The 13577-nt window shown below is 40.3% G+C and overlaps 1 protein-coding gene across 2 annotated transcripts in view; it reads right to left on the bottom strand.

Moving 5' to 3' along the window:
• THG1L (tRNA-histidine guanylyltransferase 1 like) overlaps positions 1-5704 on the bottom strand; it is a 7781-nt gene extending 2077 nt beyond the window's left edge. The window contains exons 1-3 of one of the 2 annotated variants that reach the window (XM_072400439.1): positions 5503-5704; positions 2773-2949; positions 619-788 (exon numbers count right to left, since the gene is read on the bottom strand). In XM_072400439.1, coding sequence (XP_072256540.1) covers positions 619-788; positions 2773-2949; positions 5503-5672 — 517 coding nt within the window. In that variant the 5' untranslated portion in view covers positions 5673-5704. Of the gene's footprint in view, positions 1-618; positions 789-2772; positions 2950-5502 lie in introns of those variants that run through there. The other variant, XM_072400440.1, reaches the window with a different exon arrangement.
• Positions 5705-13577: the final 7873 nt, after the last annotated feature.

Raw genomic sequence — 13577 nt, 5'->3', positions numbered from 1 at the left:
GGGGGGAGGGAGGGAGAGAGAGAGAGATCCATAGTTTATTTTATCTCTTTACAATCTTGCAAAATCTATTCCATTTATTTCTTTATCATTAGAGGGTGATGAACAACACACACAGAAAGCTCCCATCAGTGACCGATTGCACTATTGGCCAGGCACTTTCTTAACCATGTCTTCTGCTCTTTTAATAATCACTCATTTTTTTAACTGCATTTGTCTATCAAAGAAAGCAGTTCACAACACAGGTTTATGAGAAGCCATATTGTTCTCTGCAGTCATGGTTCCTGTCCTTTATGATAGTAGTATCATAGTATCTGTCCTTTATGATAGTATGATATAGTAGCATGACATAATGTAAAAGGTGTGGAATGTCCACATCCTCTGAGCTGAGACCGCCAGTAGATCAATCCAAATGCTCAATAAATTAAAAAAACAACTACTAAGAAGGCCACAATACACAGAAAGAATGCATAACTACTTTTAATGTTCAAATTCAATTTTTGCATTGCAAATTTTTTTGCTTATTGATTTGCTGTAAAGAGCTTTGAGAATTCACATAATAAAAAACCACAATACTTTTACATGTCACAGTACCGCATTAAGATTACAATGGTTCCTTACAGTCAGCCTGTCTCCAGCTGAGATAATCTCTGAGGTTCTGCTCCGTGGGGTATAACACCACTCTGCCATCAAACCCGGGTGGGTAAAGGAGTGGCTGATCCGTGAAGAACTCCTTCCAGTAGAAGACATAACTGGAGGAAAACTGCGAGACCACGTGTGTCATAAACTTGCTTACAAAAAGAAGAAAAAAAAACACTATAAAGATGAATCACTACATGTTTTCATAAGAACCCCTTATATTGTTAGATATTTTCCTCATATAGAATACATTACTTGGAAAATAAACAGATGGTTCCATTCAGACACTAGTTGTAATAGTTGAAAATGGAGATGAGCTTTTGATTAGATTTCAAATTTAATTACAAAATTAGGCTTTAAGATTCAAAGATTATGCTTTAAATTGAATTACAGAAGCATGTCACAAAATCCTACATTTAGAATCTCCTAACTTAATGGAATAATGTCTTTGCTGTAATTTATAACTGGAAATAAAATAAAGGGTAGGTTTGGTGTTTGGAGATTGTGTGATTCAAAAACAGCTGGGGCAACCATCAAAAGTTTACAAAAGATAAGTACAAAGTAGTCCAAGAGATTATTATAGGGGAATTTTGCTCAAATCTAAAAAATTTTCTCCAAGTTACTAAACACGAATGTGCTCTAATTGAAACACAATGCTGAAATAAACACATCAGTCAGTTAAAAATTTTACAAATGTTTCCTAGGAGCAGAAGCCACAAACTCTTAACCTGCTTTCAATCCCAGTATTGACATAATAGAATTCAAGCCTAATATTTAATATGAAAGAAGAACATGAATTTTAGGATGGGGAAGCAGGGGGAATTCATCTGCTGGAAAAGTGGAAAGCAGAGTGAGCTGAGCTTTTGTGGAGGGGTAGGGTGAGTTGAGCTGACACATCACAACTGGGAAGGCAAGAATGAGTTCTCATGTCACTGCTGTGAGTAGGTAGCAGGGGTGGTCAAGCTGTAGGTCACCTGGTGGGAAGGTGAGGGTTTAGGTGGTGCTACTGAAAGTACACAGCCAGTAGGACTGAATTTAGTGCCCTTATAAACACGTCGTCACGTTGTCCTAGACTGACTGCACGTTCTGATGCTGATTAGCAATGTGCACCATATGTGGTAACCAGAACAGAGAAATCTCTCTAATGGAAACAAAGATTTTTTTAATGGTGCTTGTTTTAGCTTTAAACATCAAAACAACAAACTCTGGGCGCCACTTCTTTCTACGTCACCCGACCCAGGTGCGAGATCAGATGACGTAGTTGGGAAAAAAACTTGCCGATCTCACTGTGTGAGATTGGCAATTTTTTTCCCTTTTCACGAAAAGGCTCCTTCTACGCATGCCCAAGATGCTCAGGCATGCGTAGAAGGAGCACTCAAGATCCTCCCGGGATGCATGACGTAGGTATCCCAGGAGGCTTTGTGCTCCCATTCATTCTTGATCGCCTAGGCAATCGAGAATAGGGGGTGGTGCTGCACCCTTAAAAAAATGGGTGGTGCACTTAAAAAAACAAAACAAAAAAAAAAAACAGAGAATTTTTACCTTACATAAAAAAGGTTGTCCACCCTCTTATGTAAAGTGAAAATTGTGAGTTTAGGTACGCTTTAAGTTCTGAAATTGCGTCCATGAAGTCAATTTGAGATTCTTCCAACAACAATCAAAGTTCACCTTTGTCTGACCTGCTTTAGGTCAGTTTTGCATTCCTCTAAACTTGTATGGAATGTAAAACCCATATGACATGAACATATGCTCTACAACACAGGACCTCAAAGTGGATCTAAAGTCCCACCTTGCAAAATACAGGATTATGTGCAGCTCAGCGGTGGTTGTCAGGAAATCCCAACAATAACGGCTTCTTTCATGCATGCTTTTATATGTTAATGCATATGTTCTGCCATGCAGGAGTTACATCATCCCAACACGGACAATCAAGATGGTCAAGGATTGTAAAGAGGAAGAAAAGAAGGAAGACAGTGACACCCTACAAAGGAATGGGGATAGGGAGGTCACACAGATTTAGTTCTGCTTTAAGAAAAACTAATAAAAGATTTGAGGTTTAGGTCTAAAAGAATTAGCTCTTGGATTTATTCCAAGTAAAAAGAAAAACTTTTGTGATGCATCAAATAATTGACTGACCTTGCACGCCTTTTGTACCAATTAGATTTCTTGTGAAAGACAAAGCTGTACTCATCGCTCTGTCCATATGACAGACATATGTCCTTCAGCTCCTCCATCACATTCTGTGCACAGCGGTTCATGAGGTGCAGAGCACGGATGTCATTGGGTTTGGTAAAGTTATGCTGTTCTGAGAACCTGTTGGAACAGAGATGGTACAGTGATCACACATAGAATATCAAACAGAAAAGAAAACAGGCTAAGCAACAGCAAGCAGTTTAAGGTTGTGGTCACCAACCTTTTGGTTGTCACGGACCACTAATGTCATGGACTCATGTACAATGCATGCACGGGAAGCCGAGTGTCACTCGAAGTGGAAGAAACTTCCCCCAGAGTAATGTCATGGTGACAGAACCAGCCCACTCGCCCATCGCAGGTCTGAGTCTAACCGTGCAGGGGACATGGTCTGCGGCTCTGGCAAGTGCGTCTGACCCCCTCCCCCTGTGGGGTCCTTCTCCTGGCCCTGCTGGGGGGCACACCGGCCAGAGCCGCAGTCCACCAAAATTTTCTCACAGACAACCGGTTGGTGACCGCTTGTTTAACCTCCCTGGCGGTAATTCTGATTGTGGTTTGGGATTTTCATTACAAAAAGCGGTAACCCTGAGCCACACTCGAGGTGGAATTGAGAACTTACCTGGTCCCCAGGAGACTGCGGCTTCCTCCAGCAATGCTGAGCTTTGCCAAGGAGACGCAGATGCCCAGACTGCATCTGCGTCCCCTTGGCAATGCTCAGCATCTGTATCCCCTGGCATGACATCAACAACATGTGAATGTTGGGATTGAGAGGCCAGAAGATGCAAATGCCAGGCGGGCATGCAACCTGTGTGTGTGCTGGCGTCCTTGGCTCGCTAAAATAATTATACCGCCAGGGAGGTTAAGGTAATACCGTAACCATAAATACCAATGTTGTAATGTGTAGTAACTCCCTGCTTGCCGCAGAACAACAATAAATGAATCCAGCTATCAGTATTGGGGGGGGGGGGGCTGATGATCTGGATGGCCTTAAGCCAAAAAATGTGGCTCTATCAGACTTGCTCCAGTTTCTAATGCACATTTAACTTCCTGGGCGGTTCATTTCTGTCCGGATTTATATGTCTAAAAGCAGTACATTGCCTTTCATGAAAATTTGTTTTACATTGTAGGCCTGTAATTCTTAGGCGTAACTCACCGAAACATGTCCAATATTTTTTAAATGTAATAAATTTAATAATAAACTTTAAATAAAAAACATAAAAATCTGTTAAATCAAGGGTGCATACATAAATCAAAAATACTGAAACCTGTAATATAACTGTACAGTAACATTAAATATATATATATATATATAAAATGTTTAATTTATTTGTACTGTATTGGATTCAATACAGTTATTTTGTATTGAATCCAATACAAAATAATTTGCACTCACTGGGGGCCAGACTGGACGAAGAGGACGTGGCTTGAGGATGGCAGGACAATGCAGGGCTAAGATGGGGACCAGGTAACCCTTTATTTTTTTTAGCTACCCCAAGTGTGGCTCGGGGGGTACTGCTTTCAGCAGGTTGTTTTTACCCCGAGCCACACTCGGGCTTACCGCCCAGGAGGTTAAAGAAGGTCACAATCTGCAGCAAGATCAGATATTGCATAATAGAAAAGATTAGAAGAGATTTTTCTGCCACCAGATACTTATTTGGATGAATTCCTTAAAGCATTGCTACTCTCAGAAATTTCACTTTACATAAAAGGGTAGATAGCACCGCCCCCTAATTGAATGGGAAAATGAATGAGAGCACAAAGCCTCCTGGGATACCTGTGTCACGCATCCCTGAAGGCTCTTGAGTACTCCTTCTCTCCGTTTGTTTTTTAAATGCAACACTTAAAAAAAAAAAAAAAGGGTGCAGAGCTCCGGCTCTACCCCCTTGCATTTGTTCCCCTATTTACCGCGGCCGGCGTTGATACTTCCGCCACCGCAGTAAACAGGGAAAGCCCCCTGAAGGTAAATCCCTCTCCCCCACAATGCATACAGAGGAGAGGGATTTCACTTCAGGGGGTGTTCCCTGGTGGTGGGTGAAGCTATTAGGGCGTGCCCAGCCTAGTGTGCTCCCGCCCACCCCATAAATGGCCTAGTGGCCATAAAACTTTGCTGACCAAGAATGAATGGGAGCACAAAGCCTCCTGGGATACCTACCTCACACATCTTGGGTGCCCGTAGTGCTGGCTCCGAGACGATGAGGGACCCGATGCAAGACACCTCTGGAGGAATCAGACTGTCCTGCCAGATTAAGGTAAAAGTATTTTTTTTTTTTTTAGCACTTTTTAGTTTACTTTATCTTTAACTCATTCTATCCAAAAAAAAGTACGGGATAGATACACTTTGGGCTCTGTTTTTAAAGCAGGGAATATGACATTCCCTTAAACATTCCCTGGTGGGAATCAATTACTATCAATAAAACACATGGACCTGGAAGATTCACACACAGGAAGTTGTCTCTGCAGCATGTTGATAACATTTCTTCTTGTTCTGGGGACATGTTGCATTCTCTCTCTAACTTTCTCCTGTCTGGGAATAGTTATCATAATAGAAGGTGGCCCCGCCAGTGAGGGCACAGAAAAGTATTCCATACACCTATATATAATGGCCTGTGATGTCAGGGGCCACTGATAGATGATGACAGCTCTGAGCACGTGTCCAGGCAAGTCACATGACCTCACCTGTGGAAGTTTCTCCCGTCCACTCTCACCACCACCCAGCAATTGGGAAGACATGTATCCGGCGTCTCGAACTCCCTCACGTACTCAAACTTGCTTTTCGCCATCCCCCTGCAAGACACTGCAGACGGCAACCACAACCTGTGTAAGAACCGCACAGCTCCTATCTGCATAGCCGGAAGCGGAAGTCAGCGATAACCAGGAGTCTCCTCTCTATGGTATATCTCCAGAGTAACCAGACGCCAAATTTGACTCGTGAGAAGACGGCGCGCGGGCACGTGTTATTTCAATTCTAGAATAGAATTTGACAAGCGTAGGGGGTAGAGTCTCCTAATCACAACACAGGGTGGTGACATCACCACAGGTCACAGTGCAATGCTCAGGGGTAAAACATGTTACCTGGATCTGGGTGTGGAAGTGTTATGTGGTGTAATAGAGTTATGGACCCCATAGAGGGCAATGTTTGCAGGCGAGAATGTGGTGCAGAAAGCTGCATAGACATTACAGGTGTAAATGAGAGCACATGGAGTGCATAGCTCAGACTTATCCCGGTTCCCCGGCGCTGCACTTATATCCATCTGTTCATTTCCCCGGCAGGTAAATTCACTCGGTTGTAATTCCTATAACTGCCACTAGATGGCGCTATACCCGCATAGCCCAGCGGTGACCAAACTTTCTGACCTCACGGACCTCTATATTTATTATTTTACATCCTGCAGATCATTAATATGAATTTAATAAATAGATAAATACATTTGTAAAATACTGAGCTTCCTAATGGTGCCTGTCGAGCACTGTGAAGGCTCTGATTCATTGGTCAGATCACGGTTAAGTGAAGTATGACTATTGTTACTATTATCATTAGTTGCATTACCTTTGGTATTACTAATGAAATGCAAAATATTTGTTTGCTTTTTCTCACTCATTATGGGTTTATTTCATTTGAATCTAAGACCAAACAAGAAATTATAGTTATCAAAGTCAAACTTTACGATGCCACTAAATATAACAGTTAAAGAAAATACACAGGGACATAATTACCTAACAAAGCATCCGAGAAATAAACAAAATAAAACAATCGGATGAGAATCGGTATTGGCGGAGCGGGGTGACTTGTAACGGTGGAAGCAATACTGAAGCGTACGGCTCGGCAATGGTTGCCTCATACAACTTAAGACTACACTGACGTCACCCTGCGCCTCCCTTGTTTTTCCGTCTCTAGAATTTATAAGAATATTATTTTTGTTTTATTAATAAAACAATGACTCGTTTTTCCACCTAGTGGCCAATTGTCAAAAGTGCACAGCAGTCACAATAGGAAAACTACGGCGAATCTAGGTCGAAACGAGGGAAATAAGGTATAAATACAACACTGAGTGGTGTATTTTTAAATTTTTCCCTTGTCAATAATTTATACACAAATTGTCCACTGATGTTGAAATGCATTTGCATTGCTCATTTCAATGCTAGTGTTGGTCGAAAAGCTGAGTGTTCGATTCCGCAGCCATTCGATCAAATAGCCCAATATTTTTCGGGTGATTGAACGCCCAATACGAACACTATTTAAGCTGACAGCTCTGCTCCTCTGATTGCTCTTGCAGCCCTAGCGTATTTGTAGTTTGTGTTCTTGTATAGAGAGAACACACATGGAAAAGCAGTTCGTCTACAGTCACAGCTGATTGGAAGCACTCGCGTGCCTCCTCCAATCAGTTGTGACCGCAAAGTTTACAGCCTGGTGACCTCGGGAACTGAACTGCAGATGAACTCTCAATGGAGAAACTCCATTGAGAGTTCATCTGCAGTCACAACTGATTGGAAGCACTCGCGTGCATCCAATCAGCTGTGACCCCAAGTTCCCACATTTCTCGGGCTGTACTTATCAATGATACTTACAGCCTGGTGACCGTGGGAACTGAACTCCATTGAAGAGTGAAACTCCATTAAGAGTTCATCTGGAGTTTGCCATTTTTTTTAAAACATGTTTTCAAACACGAATTTGCAAAGTCGAAGTCTGTGTATTTCGGGTCGGATCTGCCCGAATTCAAACCGCCATTTTCGGGTCGAATCTTATAGGGACAAGCCCAATTCGAACACCCTATAATGCATATTATCAAATGAGCAAACACTGTATCTTCAAAGGAATTTTGGGACAAATCTAGGTCATATTGACAGAGCAATCATTCATAAATACATTTCTAAGTAAAAGTAAAACTACAGGTTTTAAAGTACATGTATTCTATTACAGTAATTTAAGTAGATTTAATTAGTTACTGTCCAATTCTGGAATCTAGGTAAGGTTGCCTACCTATTTTTGGACTATAGTATTCCCTTTATTTTTGACCCAGTTTTGTAGGCCCTTACATAGGAACTATTTGATTGCCTTGCCTAATCTCAAATCTCTTTCAGTTACCTTCAATTAATTGCATTTTATGTAACATATCTTAGCAGTGTATAGCTAAAACTTGGAAAACTCCATCTATTAGTCTACTAGATTGTAAGCCCTTCGGGGCAGGGTCCTTTCCTCCTGTATCACTGTCTGTATTACTCTGTCATTTGCAATCCCTATTTAATGTACAGCGCTGCGTAATATGTTGGCGCTATATAAATCCTGTTTAATAATACTATTAGTTATGTCAAGAGACGTGCTTTCTGTATGCTGGCTCAAAAAACACAGCTCATCTACAATGCCCAAGTATGGAACAATTTAATCACCATGGATATATTTTTACATCTTAATTCTGCTCAAATGTCCAAGGCAGCCTTCTTTTCTGCCCTACCCTTCAATTCAGCCATGTTTACAGGAGAAAGTTAGAAACTGATATTAGATAAGCAAATGATGGAACAGGTCCAGGGTACCCCTAGCTTCTGTCAGCCGGTTCATTCACTTGCTTGGGGGAATCATGCTTTTTAAACTTTATTGCCAGCTTGCAATGTGACACTGGATCTCAGTGTATAATATAACTCACTGTACCCACTTGGTTGGTAAATGATGGGTCCTGCTATGACAGGAGCTTCACTTCTCTCGTCATTCTGCTTGGAGCTTTGCTGCTGCTGTTCCAGACAGACAAACTAATGACATTTGGGATACGGGAGCCCTGAGTTATATGAATGAAGGAATGTTTGTGTTTTGCATAACTTTCTTCTGGCAATCAATCAGTGTTCCTGCACTCAGAACCCCAAAACTCAGGCAATGCTGTCAAACACTCTGGAGACCATCCCCAAATCTAAGGTGAATCCAGAGCTTACGGGGTGTCTTATTATATCTGTGAAACATGGGTATCCTGACTAATTCTGATTTTTTTTGTAGCTTCCCAGCTAACAGCAAATTAAACTTAAAAGCAATAAAAAAAATACTGCAATTTTACTAAAAAGATGTTCAATAAAGTGGAAATAAAACCTGTGATACTCACCTGTTCTCATTCCATTGCAGGGAGCCTCCGTCTTGGTCTGGCTGGGATGACATAACCCCCGTGCAGGAGTTCATTCAGTTCCGCTAACTGCAGGGGAAACTGGGATGTGCCAGGTATACTGGCAACCAACACTGAGTTGTGCAAGTAGCTAAAAACAAAGGTCAGATTTTAAATAGAAATCCGTTTTCAGATTTTTCCAAATAACCAGTGATGGATTCAAAGCAGTGTGTGCTACCACTTTTACCTGTGATTTGGTCAGATTGACTCAAAGGCTGAAGTCCTTACCATAGCCATATGTAATTATCATAGCGGAAGTTCAGTTTTGGGGGGAAGCCTAATATTCTACCCTTTTGTCTTTTTTGTGCCACATTATAATTGGTCAATTTTTTAAACGGGTGTAAAATATATGTACCTCTACAATCCTTCTCTTCCCGCTCCTCTCCTGCATACTGTCCACTGTATTACGGGTCATGTTCTCTTGCACATACTAGTTGTTTAAACACTATTTTATTAATGTCAGTTATATTACTAACCTTGCCTGTTCTGGAATAGGAACTTTTGCTAAGCGTAGATCAGGGCTGTACAACTATGGCTTTTGAGAGCCCCAATCCCCACACAGTTTTACTATTCCTCTAAAGATACAGCAATAAAATTAGTGTGTGTCAGCTCCCCGAGAGTGGACATGTACTATAGACCTCAGCAGTCAGCTGTGGCTGCTTCCCGTTCACTTTGTACTGTGAGATAATCCCAGCAGCAGCAGCATGAGAGCTGTGTCCATACAGCTGTTATCCCCATATATAAACCTTCATATCTCCTACACTGATTGTCATAGAAAAGTGATATTTTCAGGTAACAGAGAGGATTAGGATAATGTCAATTTGCTCTGTGCTTTGGTGCCCTAAATAAATTTTTACTCACTCACAAATTTAAGGCTGCTAGCAGGTTGGCAGTGAGGTTGCACAGCGGTTGCCCCTTCCTCATGCCGTAGAACACTGGCTAAGGGGAGACACTTTAGACAAACAGGAGTCAAATCTGCAGAGTGGTGTGATGGACCAAGCAGCTGCTGGAGTGCCTGTTACACATAGCTAGTAGTTTCCACTTTTTGGTACAGGAATGGTGATCAGGGAGCAATGTATGACTGGCCAGCACTGTATAATAGCTTAAGTTTTGTATCTTTCATTATTAAAATGTCGCATTAATAAAATAAGCATCAAATGGTGAGTGCAGAAATTCTTGTTTTGTCATTTTTTTTTATTTGGTACATGTATATGTACATTGCAGTATCTAGAAACATTCCAATTTAATTTTAAATTAAAGCTATTCTAGTTTTTAATATCTTTAATTTTGATTGCATGGGGCCTGCAAGATTTATCTGAATGTCAACAGCGGCCCCCAGATGAAAAATGGTTGGGCACCACTGCTTTATCCAAAGGCCATTGTACTAGGACTGGTTCCACTGTTAGTGATAAGTAACAGAGGACTTGTAGCACACACATGATTGTCCAGAAATTGCTTAGGGAAAAGATTTTAGTTTAAATGCTCTCATATTATTTAGAGAGTGTGTACCATGTGCACTACAACACATGTGTGTTATGTGATTATCATAAGGCAACAATCCAAATAGGCCCCAAATTATGATGTGCTATGGGTAGTTTTTAACAAGCAGCGTTGGGTTGACATGTGCTTTGATGATATGTTAAGAAATGCAGAGTTTAAATGTAAAAACATGATAAACAGGAATACATTATTGTGTTTTTTTTAAATTTACTTTTATATTGATAATTATTGGATTTTTAACATATAAATGCAAACAATAAAGCTTGCCCACCACTACAAGGTAGACTCTTTCGGGCAGGACCTACTCTAATCTACACTCAGCTACCCTACATGATGCTAATCATCGTGTGTTCGTATTAGACCTTATCTAATAACTAGGTGTGTGGGTTTAGATGTAAGTGTGTATGCATGTTTTTTTATATATGTAGGTGTTTGTGGGTGTGCTTTGATGTGTGTATATATTTGTATATTTATGTGTGTACATATGTGAGTGTGTATAAGTATGTTATCTGCTCTATGTTTTTTTTTTTTTTTGTCTATGTGCATCTCAGTAGTGTACATATATAATATTAATGAAAATTAGTGGTCATTTAACAGTTGTATATTACTCCATTTTACTTTTAATTCCCTTGAACATTCCAGCATTGTTGAAATATGAGATCCCACGTATGTGGCCCCCAAATATTTGTCACTTCACCCTGCAGAATGAGTACAGGAGTACAAAGCACCCTTCACACATTCCTGGAAAGAATTAAATCCACTTTAGAAATAAAAAGTCAACACAATAGTGAAAAAAAAATCTATAATACTCCTTTTAAACTAACCGTTAACGGGATACCGTTTAAGGTCTAATTGTATGTGTTTCAAAATGATAATATTTAAATTAAAACTACCCAAAATAAAAATATATACTATATTAATTAAAAGAAAAAAGACTAGAGAAACAACAAAGAAAAATGATACACATTTACACATAAGATTTTGATATTAAACTGGACTTGGCTTCATTTATATTTTATGTTAGGTATATGTATGTATGAGTAATGTGTAAGTGCAACACTTCCAGGTATTAATTACCTCTCACAGAGAGGATGTACTATCGTTTATTCTTTGCAGAAGAGCAGCATTTGTTTTGTTCGGGCATTAACCAGCATCAGCATCTACTTCCTGGACTAAGGTCATTTTAGACTTTGTCATAGAAGACACAGTGCCTCTGCAGTACAGGTAGTCCCCAGGTTACATATGAGATAGGGACTGTAGGTTTGTTCTTAAGTTGAATTTGTATGTAGGTGGGAACATGTACATTATTTTAATAATTGCAATTAGGACAGATGTTTGTCTCAACATATTATTAGGCAGTGTGGTGTCAGTTACTGTATAATATCCTCACTGTGAGTAAATCACAAACCAAAAAACTTTATGGAGCCTAGACATTCATTAACTTATGGCGCAGGCTGTGCTTTCATATGCAAAAAGAAACAAATGCAGAGTTTCTGATTAAAGTTGGTGATTAACGAGTTACAACAGGTTGCAGAAAGAGCTCACACTCTAAGATCACCCACAACCCTCAGCTGTGTTTAGCAAAAGATTTCTTCTGCAAGTCATGCAAACCACCCCCCTCCAAGCCTCCATGCTGCACAATCAAGCAGGGAAGCCCGTTTGTATCTACTGTGTTTCCCCGATTTTAGGACATCCCCATTAAGTAAGCCACCCCCGATTTTTAAAAAAATAATTAAAATAAGACACTCACCCGTTTATAAGACAGCTCCAGATATCTGATCCTGCGTGTGTGTCCTTTATGCTGGCTGCAGCGTGTGTGTCTTTGATACTGGCTGCAGGGCGTGTCTATTCCTGAGCCAAACTGAAAGTAAAAAGCCTGCACACGTGCCCCCGCGATTCTGAACAAGGAAGCAAGCTGCTGATCCCTGCCCTAACGGAGATCCCTGCACTTAATTACGGGTAAGTGATCGGAAGGGGACAATGGAGTCAATGGAATAGAGTGATCAGAAGGGGACAATCATTTCATAGTGATCAGAAGGGGACAGTCAATGGCATAGAGTGATCAGAAGGGGACAATCATTGCATAGAGTGATCAGAAGGGGATAATCAATGGCATAGAGTGATCAGAAGGGGAATATGAACGGCACATGAGTGATCAGAAGGGGACAATCAATGGAACATGAGTGATCAGAAGGGGACAATCAATGGAACATGAGTGATCATGAGTGACTTTCAACAATAAATGTGTACTGTAGTCTTCTTCATGGAAAAATAAGACATCCCCTGAAAATAAGACCCAGGGCATATTTTGGCATTTCAAAAAATATAAGAGAGTGCCTTATAATCGGGGAAATGGTAGGAGTTGTCTGTATGTCGGATGTCTAACCCGGGGAGTACCTGTACTTGATTATGTTAGAAAATGTCTGGAATTGAGCAGCTTCAGAGGCAGCCACTGGCATTATAAATTTCTGTTATGTTTCTATGTATCAGTCCAAGTGGAAATTGAGAAAATGCTCTCTCCAGCATGCAGTAGACAGATAGAATCCTCTAAATTTAGGAAATTATCTGACTGCAATTTAAGGATGCCATTTTATAGATAAAACTTTAATAAAACTTTATTATGTCAATGCATTCACATTTGGGCCACTCTCTTATCTTTACATGTGCCACATTTGATGTTTCCCTGTGCCACACGTAAAGATAAGAGAAACGTGTGGCACATTTGATGTTTAGACAAATGTATTATCTATTATACAAAAGGAAAGTAATAACATAAACCTAAATATAAAAAAAAGATCAGCAACACAAAGTAAAAATAGAGAAGTAAATTATTCATACTGTTAACCATTAGATATTCCAAAGAACATTTTTTTAATAGTTTGAGTGAACACCAAAAGAGAACGCTGACTGCAGGGGCCCCAAGAGCTGCACAATGAGTGTCAAAAGTCCACAGCTTGGGGACCAGCTTGCCTCAACAATGTTTAAAAGGCATTTCAGACCAGTGTAATCGGGGTCCGCATCTCCTGTTGACACACCAGCTGCTGGAGAGCAAGAGTGGTCCACTTTAAGATTCAATACATATCATGTTCATACAATATATAAAATATGTCA

This window comes from Pyxicephalus adspersus, chromosome 2 (assembly GCF_032062135.1).
Source record: "Pyxicephalus adspersus chromosome 2, UCB_Pads_2.0, whole genome shotgun sequence".
NCBI classification, from domain to species: domain Eukaryota; kingdom Metazoa; phylum Chordata; class Amphibia; order Anura; family Pyxicephalidae; genus Pyxicephalus; species Pyxicephalus adspersus.
The sequence above is the reverse complement of the archived record's forward strand: the minus strand, read 5'-3'. Positions and strand labels throughout refer to the sequence as shown.